At 43.8% G+C, this 19,457-nt stretch overlaps 1 protein-coding gene across 2 annotated transcripts in view; it reads right to left on the bottom strand.

Annotated features, from left to right (window-relative positions):
* The window catches only part of LOC133453122 (serine/threonine-protein kinase tousled-like 1-B), a 33,255-nt gene extending 21,272 nt beyond the window's left edge, over positions 1-11,983 (bottom strand). The window contains exons 1-6 of one of the 2 annotated variants that reach the window (XM_061733000.1): positions 11,533-11,983; positions 7,115-7,236; positions 5,140-5,208; positions 1,431-1,506; positions 1,298-1,341; positions 1,128-1,217 (exon numbers count right to left, since the gene is read on the bottom strand). In XM_061733000.1, the coding sequence (XP_061588984.1) occupies positions 1,128-1,217; positions 1,298-1,341; positions 1,431-1,506; positions 5,140-5,208; positions 7,115-7,236; positions 11,533-11,668 (537 nt within the window). In that variant the 5' untranslated portion in view covers positions 11,669-11,983. The remainder of the gene's footprint in view (positions 1-1,127; positions 1,218-1,297; positions 1,342-1,430; positions 1,507-5,139; positions 5,209-7,114; positions 7,237-11,532) is intronic. The other variant, XM_061733001.1, reaches the window with a different exon arrangement.
* Between the last annotated feature and the right edge of the window lie 7,474 nt (positions 11,984-19,457).

Below are 19,457 nucleotides of genomic sequence, written 5' to 3'. Positions count from 1 at the left end.
CTGATCTGAGATGCAGCTTAGTCATCATTTACTAGAACCGGCCCTGGTTGAAACTATTATCTTACCTTGATGAGCCGCAGCTGCAGCTAACTAGCTCATCCGGCTGGGCTACACTCAGGACTGGACCAGTCATGAATAAAAAAAGTCACTAACTGAACGTTACTAATAACGTTGCTACTACAGTGACTGTCTCTGTCTGCAGTGGATTGTATTATGACGCATTCAAGCCTAATCAGTAATTATTTTTTTAGCCTAATCAGTAATTATGAGCATCAAACGAACGTCCGTTACGTTATCATGATGTATTCAATGTGGTCTTGTAAAGATGTGTTAGTGCGACATTTGAGTAGCCAAAAACAACAAAACAAGTTTTGTTAGATCTGTTGTTGTTACAGCAATAAAAAAAAAGGGGCCCACGGCAATATTCTTTAAGGGGGCCCAGAATTCCTAGCAACGGCCCTGACGATAACATCCGCTTTAGCAAACCTTAATTCATAATTCATTTTTATTTTAAGATTTAATTCCTCTTTCCACAAGAAAACTAAGGTTTATAGTTTACAACTTGTATCAACTTTTAGAGAGTGACATGTCTGCTGTTGTCTGTGTTGATGATTGATTTTTTTTTTTTTGATTTTGAGTTTTTATTTCGGTCCATTTGGATACAACATAATACAACATAAAAATAGTCCAATATTTTAAATGGCACCGAAAAGGTATAGGCTGAAGCCAAGGCTTATTATGCTTACCCTTTTATGAACCTCGACTCAGGAGGTTTTATACAAAACAAAACTAGTAATTTAGATTCAAACATTGAGAAAGAATGGATATATTGGACAAGTAACAGAGGTATCTAGACAAGAAGCAAAGACAAAAAACAAAACGCACGACTTTTAGGGCTTGGTTGGTGCACATGTTGTACATAATTAGTTAGTCAATTCATGATACTTTCTCATCTCCTAATTTTTATACCTAATAATAAAATGACAGTGTTGTACATAAGACAACACTATTGACAAATCTATGGATTTCACGCTGTGATCGGTGATCAGCAGATACTGATTTTGGAGATCGGTGATCAGAATCCTGATCGGTGCATCTCTAGATTCCACCTGCCCTGAAATACTCACGATTGAACCTGGAGCGGAGTGTGAGTTCTGCGGAGAGCGGCGAGCTGACGGGAGGCCTCGGACCGGACTGGAACCATTCCCACCCTGGAACTTTGCAGAGCGCTCAAATTTAAGAGTCTGATTCAGTTTGAACACAGTAACATCAAAAGGGCCATCGCAATGGTACTCACGTCAAAATAGTCACTGATTTTGGCAGCACGTATGGAAGTCTTCCCTACAAAAACATGAAGTAACGTCTGAGTGAGTCCACAGCAAATTATATCAGCCTGAATCACACGGGTTCAGCGCAGGCATCAAACATACCTTGACTACTCTCAGAATAGGTATCGGCTTTCCTTTTCCTCCCCCTGGACGATTCAGAGTGCTTCTTCTCCGGGGTCTGTGAGTCGATTTGAAACAAGAGAAGGAAGGGAGGGGAAAAAAGGAAGAGAAAAAGGAGCATCAGTCCCCCGTGTTTTACCTAACGGAGCAGAAACCAGCGCTGCAGTTGGGCAGGAAGAAAGAGTACGTACTGAGTAGGCAGGGGAGCTCCCTTTTTTCAAATCAGAGCCCTACGAAGCCGGGGGAGGAAGAGGAGGAGGCAGAGGGAGAGACAGACACAAGAGTGGGCTTTGCAAAGAGGAAGTACTGACTAGACGCACGTAAGTGGAACAACACTTGCAGTAGGGCTGGGCGATATGGACCAAAAGTCATATCTTGATATTTTCTAGCTGAATGGCGATACTCGATATATATCGATATTTTTTCTGTGCCATAATTGGGGTTTCCCTCAAAGCATTATAGCATAGCATCTCTGTTAGCATCTCTGTTAGCTTCATTTTTTTCTGAGGCAAACCCTTAAAAAAACAGTCAGTTTTAATACAAAGCCTCGTGCCAAATGTCACACAGGTACATTTATTAACAGAGGTCGGCACAATATCAAAATGTATAAAACAAAAGAAATAAAAATAAACTGCCTGCATATATAGAATAAAAATGCTTCTTGAATAAAATAAAACAAATATCCCTTTCCTGCATAACAATTAAATTAAAATACACTGTGCAATTAATACAATGTAGACAGTAACAGGCAGACTTTTCCACTGAGGTTGACAGTTGTGCAAATAACAAAACATTTGTGCAAATCTCAAATAAAACATTCAAGTCAATTTGTCACAAAATAAGCTATATCAAAATCATGAAAAAATAAATAAATAAAAAAAAATATATATATACCGTATTTTCGCGACCATTCGGCGCACCGTGTGGAAAGGCGCATCCTCATTTTTGTGTGTCATTTTTGGATTTAAAACACACATACGGCGCACCGACCCAAAAGGCGCAGTCTACAGACACGGAGCTTCACACACGCGCGCCGCAAAACACACACGCGCGCCGCAAAACACACACACCCCCTGCAGAACACACACACAAGCGTGCTTATTTAAAAATAGAGTGGAGCAAAACTTAGTTTGATTGTATTTTATTTCAGTTTTTACATTAATCAAACCCTTCAAAGTCCCGTCTCTCCCCGGCGCGGATCCCGTCTTCCCCCGGAGCGGAACCCGTCTTTCCCCGGCGAAAGACAGGATGCGCCCCGGGGAAAGACAGGATGCGCTCCGGAGCGCATCCCGTCTTTCCCCGGAGCGCATCCCGTCTTTCCCCGGAGCGCATCCTGTCTTTCCCCGGAGCGCATCCTGTCTTTCCCCGGAGCGCATCCCGTCTTTCCCCGGAGCGCATCCCGTCTTTCCCCGGAGCGCATCCCGTCTTTCCCCGGAGCGGAACCCGTCTCTCCCCGGAGCGGAACCCGTCTCTCCCCGGAGCGGAACCCGTCTCTCCCCGGAGCGGAACCCGTCTCTCCCCGGAGCGGAACCCGTCTCTCCCCGGAGCGGACCCTGTCTCTCCCCGGAGCGGACCCTGTCTTTCCCCGGCGCAGTCCGAATTTCCAGACCCGTCTCAGCCACTTGATCATCGTCCCTTCATCCAGCCACCCCTTTTCATCCGCCGTTATAATGACTTATATATAATGACTGTATTTTATTTCACTTTACACATCAAGCAAATCCTTAAAAGTCTTCATCATCTGTTTCCGCATTAAACAGCTCAGTGGATGGTCTCATTCACGTCGCAACTCACGGGGGCTTCACCCGCCCCCTTCTCTTTTTACCGTCCTCATGGTGGCCGGCCTTACATTACCGTAATTCAGGTAATAGACACGGCGCACCGTTTCATAAGGCGCCCGGCACATTTAAGAAAAAAAATAATAATAATTTTATGTGCGCCTTATGGTCGCGAAAATACGGTATATATATATATATATATATATATATATATATATATATATATATATATATATATTAGGGGTGTAACGGTATTTGTATTCGTCCCGTCCCGTCACGGGGGTCACGGTTCGGTGCACGCAGTCATACGGCGAATACGTCTGACTGAGTTAAAAAAAAAAAAAAAAAAAAAAAAAAAAAAAAAAATCAATCATCGTTTTTTTTTCCCCTTATAAATATCAACAGTCACGTTCCATTACAGACCTAAATGTGTGCTAGTCTGTGCATATCAATAAATATATGTGCAATTCATATATCATCATAAATTGTAGGCTGTAATAACGATAAAATGTTCTAATTCTTAATTTACAACTGTCCTGAACGCATCAGGGCCGTGTGCCAACGCGGATTGGGTGTAAAGCCTGATTTATGGTTCTGCGTTCTGCGACGCAGAGCATACGCCGTAGGGTACGGCGCAGTCTACGGCGAGGTTATGCGGCGACGCGCAACCTTCGCCGTAGGCGCTGCGTTGGTGTAACGCGGTACCATAAATCAGCCTTAACAGTCACAGCAACTTGCCGTGAAGGAAATTAGCGCTAAAGTTTAAAAGAGGACTAAATTTGTACAAAGTTTTGAATGTTACCCCGTTTTCCACGTTACCTGGATTATTTTGGGTTATGGAAGAGTCAACTACCGTTGGTGAGTCAGTGTAACCTTCTTAAATTATTTATTTATCAGAATGTTGTGTAGCCTCGACCAGCTGCCTATTTTAATGTGCTTGTCTTGTTGTCAACGAGACCGCCGAGTCTATTCTCTGTTATAGAGCTCAGAAATGATGTTATAGACCGCTGTGTCTATATATCTAAATAGATTGTGTAATTAAGACCAGTTATGTTTTTTTTGTATTTAAGCTGTATCAAAGATGGAACTGAGTCAGTCCGTGACTATCTGCGTATGTGTGTGTGTGTGTGGGTGTGTGTGTGTGTGTGTGTGTGTGTGTGTGTGTGTTCTTCTGAACAAGTTTGTGTGACTTTACTCTGCTTTCTGCAGCATAGGCCTATAGGCTTGGCTCAATAAAAGTGAGAATAAATGTTGTTTGAGGGTAGGATGTTGTTGAACATTAAAATGACTATCATAAGGCCCATGGAGAATGCTCCGCCCCCAGACGGCTCTGCCCATATGCAGCAGTAGAGGAGCCCGGGTTCAAGTATTTATTAAAAGTGCTCGAGCCTCGTTACAATGTCCCATCCCGTGCTCACATAAACCAGTCCGTGGTAAAATTAAAAACACTAATGCACAAGTTAAATGTTTTATTCTATTTATTTTACACTTTAATAAGAGATGCTTTTTAGTTTTGTAGCCAATTGAACAAACTTTAACTTTCAAATGCTATGATCAAAATAAAGGAAGAAAAAACCTGTCTTATACATTTGGGACTTTTTGTATTTTTTTTCCCGTTGTACCGAACCCGTACCGAACCGTGACCCCTAAACCGAGGTACGTACCGAACCGCGACTTGTGTGTACCGTGACACCCCTAATATATATATATATATATATATATATATTTATTTTTTTTAATCGATATAAACAATATTGTCTCGTACATATCGCGTTTGAAAATATATCGATATATATTAAAATCCCGATATATCGCCCAGCCCTAACTTGCAGCAGTTATTGGTGTGATAAACCAGCATGTGTCCTGTCCTCATGTAAGGAATAACCGAACAGCCGGGTCTGTGTGTATTTTACCTCCGACTCCTTGTCACTTGATGAGCCCAGACTTCCATAGCTGTGGTTGGACGACTCGTTGGCCAGACCCTGCACAGACCAGGATGTAAACATATTAATGACCACGGTTACATGATGTTTTTTAATTTGGAATTAATTACCGAATTAAATCATTCAGAATTAAACTATTTTCCTTCGAGTTTACATGCAATTCTGAATTGAGGTTTACATGGAAAACACTTTTGATCGTCTTTCTCCAATTCCTCTACAGGTCTGGGGGTTGGGAAGGTTCTGATTGGATAGGGGGGACGGACCGGAAGTTACGACTACCGGAAGAAAAACAAACTTAGCCGCTACAACTTTGAAAAGCTCACAATTTTTATGTTTCCTGTTTCCATCTGTTCTTTTAATTATTTCCAGGTCCTCCAAGCTATTTATTAAATAAATGTTCTCTGCTCTTGACCAGCGTTTACTGCGTGCTGCCATCTTGAAACTTTGTTTGGAAAACCAGCCCAGCGTGGAATATAAGCGTCATGGAGACAGACGGGCGAGGGAACGAGCAGAAAGAAAGACCGGAATTAATTTAAAGAGGAATGAGTGTAAACATGATCTGGAATTATTCTATTCGGATTTAAAATCAGAATAAACCAGCCACTTACTTCGGAATTAAGTTTAATTCGGAATGGCCATTTTCATGCGGAATTAGGTCTAGATTTAACTTTAATTCTGAATTAATGAGCAATTAAACTTCCCATGTAAACTAGGGATGCAACGATTCGTCGACGTTGTTGACAAAAATCGATAATCAAAATTGTTGACGATGAATTAATTCCATTGTCGACAATTGTCGCCAGACGTGTTTTTCCAACGGAGTGAGGCGTCAATACATTCTCTGCCGAGAGTCGCACATGCACGATAGCATCTCTTCCGAGCGGTAGCGGGTAAACAAAATGACGGCGTCCTGTACAGCAGCTTCATGTAACAAAACTTCAAAAGTTTGGCAGCATTTTAGCCTCAATACGGTGAATAAAAAGATGACTTGCACGGTTTGCAAAGCTGACCTTGCTTTTCATGGGAGCACGTTGGTAATGCAGGAGCTCTTGAAGAGAAAGCACGTCGGACAGTTGAACGAAACTGACTCGCCTTGGTAAGATTTGACTTGGTAAGCCTATTTTCATTTGTTAAATTCATTTGTTTCATTTGTTAACTTTGTTTATTTCATGTTATTTATTATTTGAGCCACTCACAGCTACTCTCGTTGCTATAACCTCAATCATAATTGATGCATGTGAAAGGAGAAAAAGCTTGTGTGATGACAATGATGGATTTGAATCTGACTTTAGCTCAGGTGCCTATGAACTGTCAATCATTCATCAAGCTCCACAATAATCATGTTAAATCAGATAGATTTGTCTGGGACATTTCTCTTGCGGGACGAGAGAAGACACTAAATCAATGCATCTCTATTATTGTTCGCCGTGCGGGCACTTCCGTGACTTCCGGAAACACGTACAACGGTGAAAGCAGCACTGGGGGTTTAACTTCCTGCCTGCCATGTCTGTCAGGAATGCAGGTCCTCGCTCATGAGGTGTGTCACCTGGCCCTCTTCCAACACATGCACACTTCCAGGAACTCTGGATCCTTTTTAGGAAAAGGGAACTTTTAACCTTCTGTTCCACCACGGGAACATGGGTTTGGTTTTTTATTTCTTGGCACAGAGGAGCTTCTACTTGTGACATGGTTGGTTCTGACATGTGCTGATTAAAAAGTAACGAGTAGCTCACAGGGCTTACGGCCTGCTTCGGATCATGAGTATTCAAGCACTGGATGTTTCTAGTCTTGATGGGACATAGTTTCAGATTAACATCTTGGGTTTCAATCCTCAACAATGAGATCACATGAAGGTATTAATAGATGTTTTATCTCATTTTGGCGTTGGCTGTGCATGACATTTCTCAAAATGGACCCTTGAGTTTTCCCTGCGTGCTGCCGTTACCTTAGCACCTCCGCTGGTGCTGCCAGTGCTGCCTCCTGTGTTGCCGCTGACAGCTCCTGTAAACCTGGCCTCCAGCAGCTCCTGTCTCCGGGGGTCCAGGCTGTGCAGCTCCTCCATGGGGCCTGACACCAGGACAAAGGTTTGGTACGGTCAGATACCCAGGTTAACACCACAAACTGCTACACGAGGTCAAGGAACCACAACTAGGAGATTCCTGTGGCAAAAAATAATAAGTAGAGGGTCTGCATTGACGTCACTTCCCCACTGGACCAGCCCCCTTACTCACACTGAGTGGCAAAACATCAGCAAAAAAGGCTGAAAAAAGTGGAGAAGACGGGATAACAGTCAATTATGGGCTTAAATTAGCGTCAGTTGGACTTGACAGTGACCCGTACAGTTACCCCAAGAACCAGTGGTCCATGGACATTAATATTTGGTACAGTTACCAAGAACCAGTGGTCCATGGACATTAATATTTGGTACAGTTACCAAGAACCAGTGGTCCATGGACATTAATATTTGGTACAGTTACCAAGAACCAGTGGTCCATGGACATTAATATTTGGTACAGTTACCAAGAACCAGTGGTCCGTGGACATTAATATTTGGTACAGTTACCAAGAACCAGTGGTCCATGGACATTAATATTTGGTACAGTTACCAAGAACCAGTGGTCCATGGACATTAATATTTGGTACAGTTACCAAGAACCAGTGGTCCACGGACATTAATATTTGGCCACGAATCCAGTTTCCTGATATTCATATGTACTTAATTTCTACGCCGGGGAAATGCACGGAGCAAAGCTTGAAGGCTTACAAAAGTGTTGACACTTGGTCCGACTTCAAGGCAGGATTTGTTGGAGAAATTAAAATGATGAGGACACCGAACTTTATGATTTGACCGGATTTGACCTGATACAAAATAGGAACCACAAATCCACGTTTCGGTGCCTGGAATCCAGTTGTTTCTGTGAATTGCAGCGATCCATTTGTCTCTCTTAAGCTTATTTTTCAGCAGTCTGTAAAACGATAACTCCGATTTCTTGCTAAATCTATGAGTACAGTCGATCACACAACAGCTCTTTCCCATTTTAGATGTTTTCCAGTTGCTCTAACTGAAGGTTTACGCTGACACTCAGTCTTTCTGACACTCAGTCTTTCTGACACTCAGTCTTTCTGACACTCAGTCTTTCTGACACTCAGTCTTTCTGACACTCAGTCTTTCTGACACTCAGTCTTTCTGACACTCAGTCTTTCTGACACTCAGTCTTTCTGACACTCAGTCTTTCTGACACTCAGTCTTTCTGACACTCAGTCTTTCTGACACTCAGTGGGTCTAACCCGCTGTGAAGTCGCCTCTGTGACGTCATGCACATTCCCTCTATAGCACAGTATATAGCATTACTTATATGGGGTGACAAATATAAAAACATGACAAAAATGTATACACTGTACTGAAGAGGAGTTGGTTAGTCAACGGACGTGCGTTCAAGCCACGAGTGAAGGTACAGCAGATTAGTAACAGCATTCCTAAACTAAGCAGACGGGGCACGGTACCACGGGGAAGTGGGGAAGAGGAGAGGCCAGGCTGAGCAAAGGGAGTCCATCCTCTACCCGTCTGTCCACACAAGAATATTCAACAAGCCCATCCGCAGCATTATTTTGCTCTCACTGCGCGGCGCTACGCAGGCCTCAAAACTATGTGAGATCAAAAGACTGAAGACACCTCAAGGACAGAGATCAATAAAACCTTCACAAGGACAAAAGGCATTTTGCCCCAAACTAAAATTATGCTGCCAAAAAAAGAAAAAGAAAGAAAGAAAGACTGGCCTTTCAGGCTTTCAGGGACAGTGTGTCTAATTGTAATGCTACACATGTGCACCGGTGGCTCTTACACTTCTGAGACAGGCCACTCGGCCGTGCAAGGGCCTTGTTTTACATTTAAATTGTGCCAGTATATTTCAGAGGCCCTGCTGGCAGACCTTCCAGCTGTAAATCAAGCCCACAATATGCATGACTCTTACAAGTGTGCAACATTCCTCATTTGAGCTGGCTGATGGGAGGCTGGTGGAGAACCAACATGGGTTCCTCTGCTCCCTCCTGCTGCCGCTGCAAGTGTTTGTTTCCTTATTGGACATTTCCTAGCTGTCATCTGTGCACAGCTCCTGACGCAGGGGCAGGCCTTAAAAGGTAGAGTGGACATTATGAAACCCTTCTTCAAAAAACAAAAAGGGGCCGCATCCAAGTGAGGTTATCTTAGGACAAAGGAGAGACTGGTTCACTAACCAACGTGTCATCCTCATCTGGATCAGAGTATTTTAACATGTTATGAAGGGACATCCCAACCAGCTGCTGCGACATATCACAGCATTTAGTACAGTGTAAAGGACTTTGTCAACAACAAGGATGCACAGAAAAATAATAGCAAATAGACGAATCCCAACTAGTCCGGGGTGCGTGTAAAAGTTTATAACAGCGGGTTGTGTCGGCATAGCAACGCAGCTACGCTGTGGGTCTCCTGGAGGACAGTAGGGTGACAGACTGCCCCAGAAACACTGATCGGCCGGCGAGGACTCAGCAACCCCACAGTAGCAGTCGCCTCGCCCCCACGGCTCCAGCCTGCTCTAGTATGCTCTGATCTAGTATGCTACAGTCTGATCTAGTATGCTCTGGTATGCTCTAGTATGCTGCAGTCTGCTCTAGTCTGCTCTAGTCTGCTCTGCTCCAGTCATCTCCAGTATGCTCTAGTATGCTCTGATCTAGTATGCTCCAGTACGCTCCAGTCTGCTCTGGTATGCTCCAGTCTGCTCTAGTATAGTCCAATCTGCTCCAGTCTGCTCTAGTATGCTCTAGTATGCTCCAGTCTGCTCTAGTATGCTCTAGTCTGCTCTAGTATGCTCCAGTCTGCTCCAGTATGCTCCAGTCTGCTCCGGTATGCTCCAGTCTGATCTGGTATGCTCTAGTATGCTCCAGTATGCTCTAGTATGCGCTAGTATGCTCCAGTCTACTCTAGTATGCTCCAGCCTGCTCTAGTATGCTCCAGTATGCCCCAGTCTACTCTAGTATGCTCCAGTCTGCTCTAGTATAGTCCAATCTGCTCCAGTCTGATCTGGTATGCTCTAGTATGCCCCAGTCTGCTCTGGTATGCCCCAGTCTGCTCTGGTATGCTCCAGTCTGCTCTAGTATGCTCTAGTATGCTCTAGTATGCTCCAGTCTGCTCTAGTATGCTCCAGTCTGCTCCAGTATCCTCCAGTCTGCTCCGGTATGCTCCAGTCTGATCTGGTATGCTCTAGTATGCTCCAGTATGCTCTAGTATGCTCTAGTATGCTCCGGTCTACCTAGTATGCTCCAGTCTACTCTAGTATGCTCCAGTCTGCTCTAGTATGCTCCAGTATGCCCCAGTCTACTCTAGTATGCTCCAGTATGCTCCAGTCTGCTCTAGTATGCTCCAGTCTGCTCTAGTATGCTCCAGTCTGCTCCAGTATGCTCCAGTCTGCTCCAGTATGCTCCAGTCTGCTCTAGTATGCTCCAGTCTGCTCTAGTATGCTCCAGTCTGCTCCAGTATGCTCTAGTATGCTCCAGTATGCTCCAGTCTGCTCCAGTATGCTCCAGTCTGCTCCAGTCTGCTCTAGTATGCTCCAGTCTACTCTAGTATGCTCCAGTCTACTCTAGTATGCTCCAGTCTGCTCTAGTATGCTCCAGTCTGCTCTAGTATGCTCCAGTCTGCTCTAGTATGCTCCAGTCTACTCTAGTATGCTCCAGTCTACTCTAGTATGCTCCAGTCTGCTCCAGTATGCTCCAGTCTGCTCTAATATCCTCCAGTCTGCTCCAGTGTGCTCTAGTATGCTCCAGTGTGCTCTAGTATGCTCCAGTATGCTGTAGTATGCTCCAGTGTGCTGTAGTATGCTCCAGTGTGCTGTAGTATGCTCCAGTGTGCTGTAGTATGCTCCAGTATGCTGTAGTGTGCTTCAGTCTGCTCCAGTATGCTCTAGTATGCTTCAGTCTCCTCCAGTCTGCTCTAGTATGCTCCAGTATGCTCTAGTATGCTCCATGTTCCTCCATATTTCTCTGCTCTAGTCTCCTCCATGTTTCTCTTATCTAGTATGCTCCAGTCTGCTCTAGTGTGCTCCATGTTCCTCCATATTTCTCTGCTCTAGTCTCCTCCATGTTTCTCTTATCTAGTATGCTCCAGTCTGCTCTAGTGTGCTCCAGTCTCCTCCATGTTCCTCCATGTTTCTCTGCTCTGCTCCAGCGGAACTGACAGCTGACGTCGGGCTGCCGATCCATCGGCATCGGTCACCTCGACATCCATTTTTCCTGAATGATCCAGCCCCCCCAGACCCAGACCCAGACCCAGACCCCCCACCACCAGCCCGTCCCCCGGGTGTCCCCGGGTCTCTCCTCCCTCCCCCGTACCTTCCTTGGCCCTGGCCGGGAGCAGCTGCGGGGCCGCGGGCGCCGAGGAGAGCTGCTGCTGCGACCAAGATGGCGGCTCGGAGCTCCCGCCTCCTCCTCCTCCACCTCCACCTCCACCGCTGCTGCGGACGCTCATGGGGCCGCTTCAGCGCGGGGAGGGAGGAGAGGGGACCCCCGGGAACAAGTCCATCCTCTCCGACACCTGCGTCGCTGCGAGCAGCCAGTGAACGACCAGTAGTCCGTGTTTCCTGCTGCTGCTAGACCCGCTCCGGGCGGCTGTTCCCGCCGCTGCTGCGGCTGCTTCTGCTGCTGCTGCTGGGGCGGCGGGGGGGCAGGAGGGGCAGGGGGGGCGGCCTCGTAGAGCGGGTCCCGGCTAACCTTTGCATGGTGACCGCACCGCCGCGCGGAGAACTGTCAGCATCCAGTTCACGGAGCGGAGCTTCTGACTGGTGGAGGAGGTGAGGCTCTCGCGAGACTTACGGCGAGGGCTGGCGGAAGATCACGCATTACCTTTTTTCTTTTTTTAACTTTATTTAACATTTTAATTTACAAATTCCTTTGAGGAAACATAAGCTTGCATCTGAAACATTACAAGCTCACAACACATAAGCAAATATGTATACCTATACAGGACTGTCTCAGAAAATTAGAATATTGTGATAAAGTTCTTTGTTTTCTGTAATGCAATTTAAAAAAACAAAAATGTCATACATTCTGGATTCATTACAAATCAACTGAAATATTGCAAGCCTTTTATTATTTTAATATTTCTGATTATGGCTTACAGTTTAAGATTAAGATTCCCAGAATATTCTAATTTTTCTAGATAGGATATTTGAGCCGAGGTGGGTAGAGTAGCCAAAAATTGTACTCAAGTAAAAGTACTGTTACTTCAGAATAATATGACTCAAATAGAAGTAAAAAGTAGTCATCCAAATAATCACTTGAGTAAAAGTGAAAAAGTACTTGGTGAAAAAACTACTCAAGTACTGAGTAACTGTTGAGTAACGTCTGATTTATTTTTTTAACACAACCATTCAAACAGACAAAAGTACAAAATAATCATCTTCAGGCAAATTAAATCAATAAAATAATAAATCAATTAATTAAAATTAAAATTAATAAAAAATAGCTTAAATTAAAATAATCTTAAAGTAAATTCAAGTACTTTAATAAATAAAATAATAACAGAATAAAGAAATAAATTAAGCACAAGTAGCACAAAATTTCAAGCCTTTGTACTTTTCTTTTTTAACCAGGCAGAACTAGAACAAACATGAACTCATAGAAACTCTGTGTGTGTTTGAGTCTGTGTAAATGTGACAAAACATGCAAAAACAAACATTTTTTCCCAAAGAATCACTCAGTGATGTCATGAGATTGACGTGTACGCGGATAAAAGGGATAAAAGAAAAGTAACAGCTCAACGTAGCCTAATGTAGCGGAGGAAGAGTAACAGTTTCTTCTTCACAAATCTACTCAAGTAAAAGTAAAAAGTATAGTGATTCAAAACTACTCCTAAAAGTACAACATTTCCCAAAACTTACTCAAGTAAATGTAACGGAGTAAATGGAACTCGTTACTACCCACATCTGTATTTGAGTTTTCTTAAGCTGTAAGCCATGATCAGCAATATTAAAATAATAAAAGGCTTGCAATATTTTGATTTGTAATGAATCCAGAATGTATGACATTTTTAGGGCCCGAGCACCTTCAGTGCGAAGGCCCTATTGTATCTGTAGGAATTTTTAGGGCCCGAGCACCTTCAGTGCGAAGGCCCTATTGTATCTGTAGGAATTCTTCGCGTTATTTTTCTGACGAAAGGAAGGCCTTTTTGCCCCCCTAAACGTGCCCAAAAAGTCACCAAATTTTGCATGCAAGTCAGGCCTGGCGAAAAATTTGATATTTAATGGTTTGCATTAATGGGCGTGGCAAAATGGCTCAACAGCGCCCCCTTGAAAACTTTGTGCCTCAAGCCCCACGATACGGTTTGACGTACATGCACGAACATCGGTACACACCTGTATCATGGGACAACTTAAAGAAATGTCTCTTGGGGTCATGCCCGAAACCGAACAGGATGTCGGCCATTTTGAATTTGCCGTGTCATTTTGGCGAAATTTATGCCATTCCTTCGGCAGTTAATACGGCCCGAACCGTAACGTGCACCCAGGTGTGTTATACATCAAAATGTGCGTCTCCATCCTCTGACACCACGCATTACTTTTCTCTTTCAAAAGCATTACCGTGGCGACGCTAGACGCCAAAAAGCCAGCCCACCCTTCATCTGATTGGTTCCGACAGAAAAAACTTTGCGCCTCAAGCCCCATAATACGGTTTGACGTACATGAACGAAAATCGGTACACATCTTTATCATGTCGCTACTTAAAGAAAAGTCTCTTGGCGCCATGGCCGAAACCGAACAGGAAGACGGCCATTTTGAACATTCTTAATTAATCACGTAATTTTGGAGCAATATATGCCATTCCTTCGAGAATTAATACGGCCCGAACCGTATCGTGAAACCAGATGTGTTATACATCAAAATGTGCGTCTCCATCCTGCGACTACGCGCATTACTTTTCTCTTTCAAAAGTGTTACCGTGGCGACGCTAGACACCAAAAAGCGCGGCACCCTTCATCTGATTGGTCCATATTTGATAGTTCCCCAAAAGTCACCAAATTTTGCATGCAAGGCAGGCCTGGCGATAAATTTGATATTTCATGGTTTGTATTAATGGGCGTGGCAAAATGGCTCAACAGCGCCCCCCAGAAAACTTTGTGCCTCAAGCCCCATAATACGGTTTGACGTACATGCACAAAAATCGGTACACACCTGTATCATGTCGCAACTTAAGAAAAGTCTCTTGGCGCCATGGCCGAAACCGAACAGGAAGTCAGCCATTTTGAAATAATTGTGTAAATTTGGCGCAATTTATGCCATTCCTTCGGCAATTAATACGGCCCGAACCGTAACGTGCACCCAGGTGTGATACATCAAAATGTGCGTCTCCATCTTGCGACTATGCGCATTACTTTTCTCTTTCAAAAGTGTTACCGTGACGACGCTAGATGCCAAAAAGCGCGCCTCCCCTTCATCTGATTGGTCCATATTTGATAGTTCTCCAAAAGTCACCAAATTTTGCATGCAAGCCAGGCCTGGCGATAAATTTGATATTTCATGGTTTGCATTAATGGGCGTGGCCTAACGGCTCAACAGCGCCCCCTAGAATACTTTTCTCTGCCATAACTTTGGAAAGGTTTGACATAAAGAGTCGTGGGTGGCGTCATTGGACGCTGTATTGAGTCCTTGACCTTCTTTGGCCTGAATTAGCCCTGCTCTTCTTCTGATTGGTTGTCCCTTTTTTCTGCTATAACTTTTGAATGGTTTAACATAGGAAGTTGTGGGTGGTGTCATTTCTGATATGCTTATGGGGGCGGTGGCCGTGAGTGCGAGGGCCCGTTCATCGCTGCTTGCAGCTTTAATTATTATTATTCTTCTGACAAAAGGAAGGCCTTTTTGCCCCCTAAACGTGGCCAAAAAGTCACCAAATTTTGCACGCAAGCCAGGCCTGGCGAAAAATTTGATATTTAATGGTTTGCATTAATGGGCGTGGCAAAATGGCTCAACAGCGCCCCCTTGAAAATTTTGTGCCTCAAGCCCCACGATACGGTTTGACGTACATGCACGAAAAGCGGTACACACCTGTATCATGTCGCAACTTAAAGAAAAGTCTATTGGCGTCATGCCCGAAACCGAACAGGAAGTCGGCCATTTTGAACATTCTGAATTAATCGCGTAATTTTGGAGCAATATATGCCATTCCTTCGAGAATGAATACGGCCCGAACCGTATCGTGAACCCAGATGTGTTATACATCAAAATGTGCGTCTCCATCCTGTGACTACGCGCATTACTTTTCTCTTTCAAAAGTGTTACCGTGGCGACGCTAGACACCAAAAAGCGCGCCTCCCCTTCATCTGATTGGTTCATATTTGATAGTTCTCCAAAAGTCACCAAATTTTGCACCTAAGCCAGGCCTGGCGATAAATTTGATATGTCATGGTTTGCATTAATGGGCGTGGCCTAACGGCTCAACAGCGCCCTCTAGAATACTTTTCTCTGCCATAACTTTTGAAAGGTTTGACATAAAGGCCGCGTTCAGACTGCCAGCCAATATCTGATTTTTAGCCCATCCAGATTGAAACTGGATGACTCTTTTGAAGTCTGAAGAGTCCCAAACCGCATGGGATCCGATTTTTGCAAACCAGATCGAAACCACCTCCGGGAGGTAGTTTCATATCGCATTCATATCACATTTAGGCAGTCTGAACAGCTCCAAACACTCAGATCGGATATGACTGTCCCAGACGCTCCAAACCACCTGCCCATTTCCAGTTGTGGAGCTACTCATCCTTTCACAGAGAGCATGTACAATCTCTGATGTCACGTCAAAAACTATTATTTGTAGTTTAAGTGCTGCAAATTCACATTACAAATCATGTTTTAATAGCAGAAAAAAAGACCGCATTTCCACGTACGGTGCGGTACCCTACGCCGTAGGCTCTGCGTTGGTGTAACACGGAACCATAAATCAGCCTTCAGTCACGCTGTGAGTCTGAACCTGCAGCCCGTCAGCTCATCAGGAGGTTAAAGAGCGGGGCTGCCAGTTGTTCATTGCTGGTTCGTTTTGTTAACTCTGAGCTTTGTTGGTTGGTTTGTTAGTTTGCTGGTGGTTTTGTTCTGAACACTTTTCTCTGTTTCTCATTTTGCTGGGACGTCGGGTCCCTCCGCCGAGACACAACTTTGTATGCGTTCATTGTTATGTCTAAAAATGATGCGCAGTGCCGACCCAATCAGAAACGGTACAGATATTTTGGGATTTTTTTTATATATTTAAAAAAATAAAATTATAAAAAAATAAAGGATCCCCATAACCTTTGATCGGGTGGGCAGGACGCACGTTTGGGGGAGCACAGCCCTCCCCTGCCCCAAAACCAGCCTCGAGTTCCAGTACACAGAGGTCCGACGGGAGGGTTAGAGTGAGATGGGGCAGTCTCAAACTATTTAAAATATTGCACAGTGTATGCCCAGATTTACAGGTATGGAATAGCATGTGAGCCTGCTCCATATTGTTATTGTTTTTGATGTCGCAATTACATGACTTCACAACAGAGCCAGATCCGATTTGGACACTTGCTAAAAACAGTGTGGACAGTCAGCCCTGAAAATCGGATATGAGAAGGAATCAGATATGAATCAGATTTGCCTGCAGTCTGAACGCGGCCAAAGAGTCGTGGGTGGTGTCATCGGACTCGGTATTGAGTCCTTGACCATAATTGGTGAAAATTAGCCCCGCCCCTTCTTCTGATTGGTTGTTCCTATTTCCTGCTATAACATTTGAATGTTTTGACATAGAGAGTCGTGGGTGGTGTCATGGGACTCTGTAATGAGTCCTTGAGCTTCTTTGGCCTTAATTAGCCCCGCCCCTTCTTCTGATTGGTTGTCCCTTTTTTCTGCTATAACTTTTGAATGGTTGTACATAGGAAGTCGTGGGTGGTGTCATTTCTGATATGCTTATGGGGGGCGGTGGCCGTGAGTGCGAGGGCAGTATAATTAAGCAAAGAAGCAAGTGTCATTTTAGTTTTAATTTTCAGTCTATCCGATGGGAAAACGACTGTGGCAGTTCTGCAGTGACCGACGACTCTGAATCTCTGAATCAGCACCATAAACATATATATGTGTATATATATATATATATATATATATATATATATGTGTATGTATATATATATATATATATATATATATATATATATATATATATATATATATATACCACCAGAGAGGAGAGCTATGATAGCCATTAATAAATACTAATAAAACACTAATAAATTAGTATAATAGTACAATATACAGTACATGTTTTGTATTACTCTTACTTTTTTATATTCTTCAGAAACTCTCTTCAGAAACTCTCCAGGTAAACGCAGTTTACCTGGAGAAGTGGGAATAAAACCCGTGTGAATGATCCGACCCCGGTCTGTGTGAATGTTTACCATTAGGGATCATTTCCCCACATCTGTTATGTGTGGAGCTGCTGCACCCCACAACACAGCAACGGGATACCATGGTTTACAGAATAACGGAAAGTAACTGTGAGAAAGTGAGCAACCCCTCCCCTTCTCACCATCACCAGACTTTTTTTTTAATGTGTGTGGCAGAGTGGAGGATTGGGCGTGGTCTGCGGGGGAGCAGAACACAGGTGTGCCTGGTTCTGCTGATTGTGGCACACCTGTGTCCAATCAACCTCTCCACCCTGCCTTGGTTTATAAACAGCAGCTGCATACCAGAAGAGGGCTCTGCTGAATGGAGGAAGCTTGTTGAGAGGCTATGCCCCATTGTGCCTTTTTTTTTTTTAAAGAATATTGATTTTTGCCCTCCGCCTGTATGTCTGTGGGGTTTTTTTTTTACATGGAATAAAAAGCCTTATTTTTTTTGGCATTCTACGATCTGCAAAGTTTTTTTTACACCTCATCACCCAGGTCCAGTTTTGCCTTGTCCCCTTGTACGTGGGGAGGCCGCTCTGGTTCTTCACAGTAACGATTACAAGTACCGGTAGGCTAAGACAAAACGAAGAGGGAGCATGTCTGTACACAGTGCGCAGTGGTCCGAAGAGCTGCTAAGCTAGCATCTAATATGGCGTCTCCGCCAGGTGATGACGTCAAGACGACCAATCCCTATTAAGTTCTTATTTTTGCAACCTGATCTCACAAAAATCCGTGAAATGCCCACGACCTCTCACCACTATTTTCCGTGGTACCAACACGGAAAGCGGTATAATTCCGTGTGGGCACCACAGATATTGTACCATGCAAAGTCAAGGGGATCCGAGGTCGTGATATATACATGGATTATCACATTATCATTATTTATATAGACAGGAACGCGGTGCATGGAGTGCTGCTTGGGTATTAGCAAAAATAGTATCCCTCAGGTGCTCTTCAGTCAAGGGAGATCCATAAATTGTTGAAAACAGAGAACTGAGGCACTCATGAGGGTAAGGTTAATAAAATGCCTTTATTATAGCATGGCTAGTCTCTTAAAAGCGTGTCTACGCGTTTCAGCCAAACTGGCCTTCGTCAGGACAAAAGAGAAATGTTTGTCAGACAGCTCAATTCACAATTAAATAGGTGATTTCAAACAGCTGCTCAGTGTGAGCAGGTAGGAGGTCACATGACCTGAACAGCAAGACCTGCCAATAACAAGCAGAGGGTGAGAGGCTCTGTACTGAAAGAAAAAAACAAAATCACAGTAAATAAATCAACATTGCACATTTAAACATTGCCTATAGTCAATTAAATAAATCAAAAATGCATACAAAATAGGTATTGAGCCTAAAAAGAAACTAAGGAACCGTCAGAGTCAATCTTAAAGGCCAACAAAACACACTAATAGTCAAAGAATAAGTAATACACTCACAGAAAAGGAGAAAAGTCAAGTTCTCCATTCAACCCTGGATAATGAGTGGCCTTTAATGTGTAAATCCAAAATGACTCTCTTTGCAGGAGTCTTTTGAGTCTATCTCCTCCCCTGATAGAGTCTTCAATGTGTTCTATGCCGGATATTTTTAAGGAGTCACAACTACCGTGACTTACATCTTTGTAGTGAACAGCCATGGGGTACTGTGGATTACCAGTTCTAATGGCATGTTTATGTTCTGCCAATCTTGCCTTCAATTTACGCTTTGTTCTCCCAATGTAGAAGCATCCACAAGGGCACTCAAGTCTGTAAATAACATAAGAGGTATTGCAATTAATAAATGTATTTATGTCAAATGTATGACCCGATGTCACATCAGTAAAATAATTGGCATTTATCATATTGTTACAGTGATTGCAATGTCCACACCTGTGATTACCT

This window comes from Cololabis saira, chromosome 10 (genome assembly GCF_033807715.1).
Source record: "Cololabis saira isolate AMF1-May2022 chromosome 10, fColSai1.1, whole genome shotgun sequence".
Lineage (NCBI taxonomy): Eukaryota > Metazoa > Chordata > Actinopteri > Beloniformes > Belonidae > Cololabis > Cololabis saira.
This window is presented reverse-complemented; position numbering and strand designations above follow the sequence as displayed.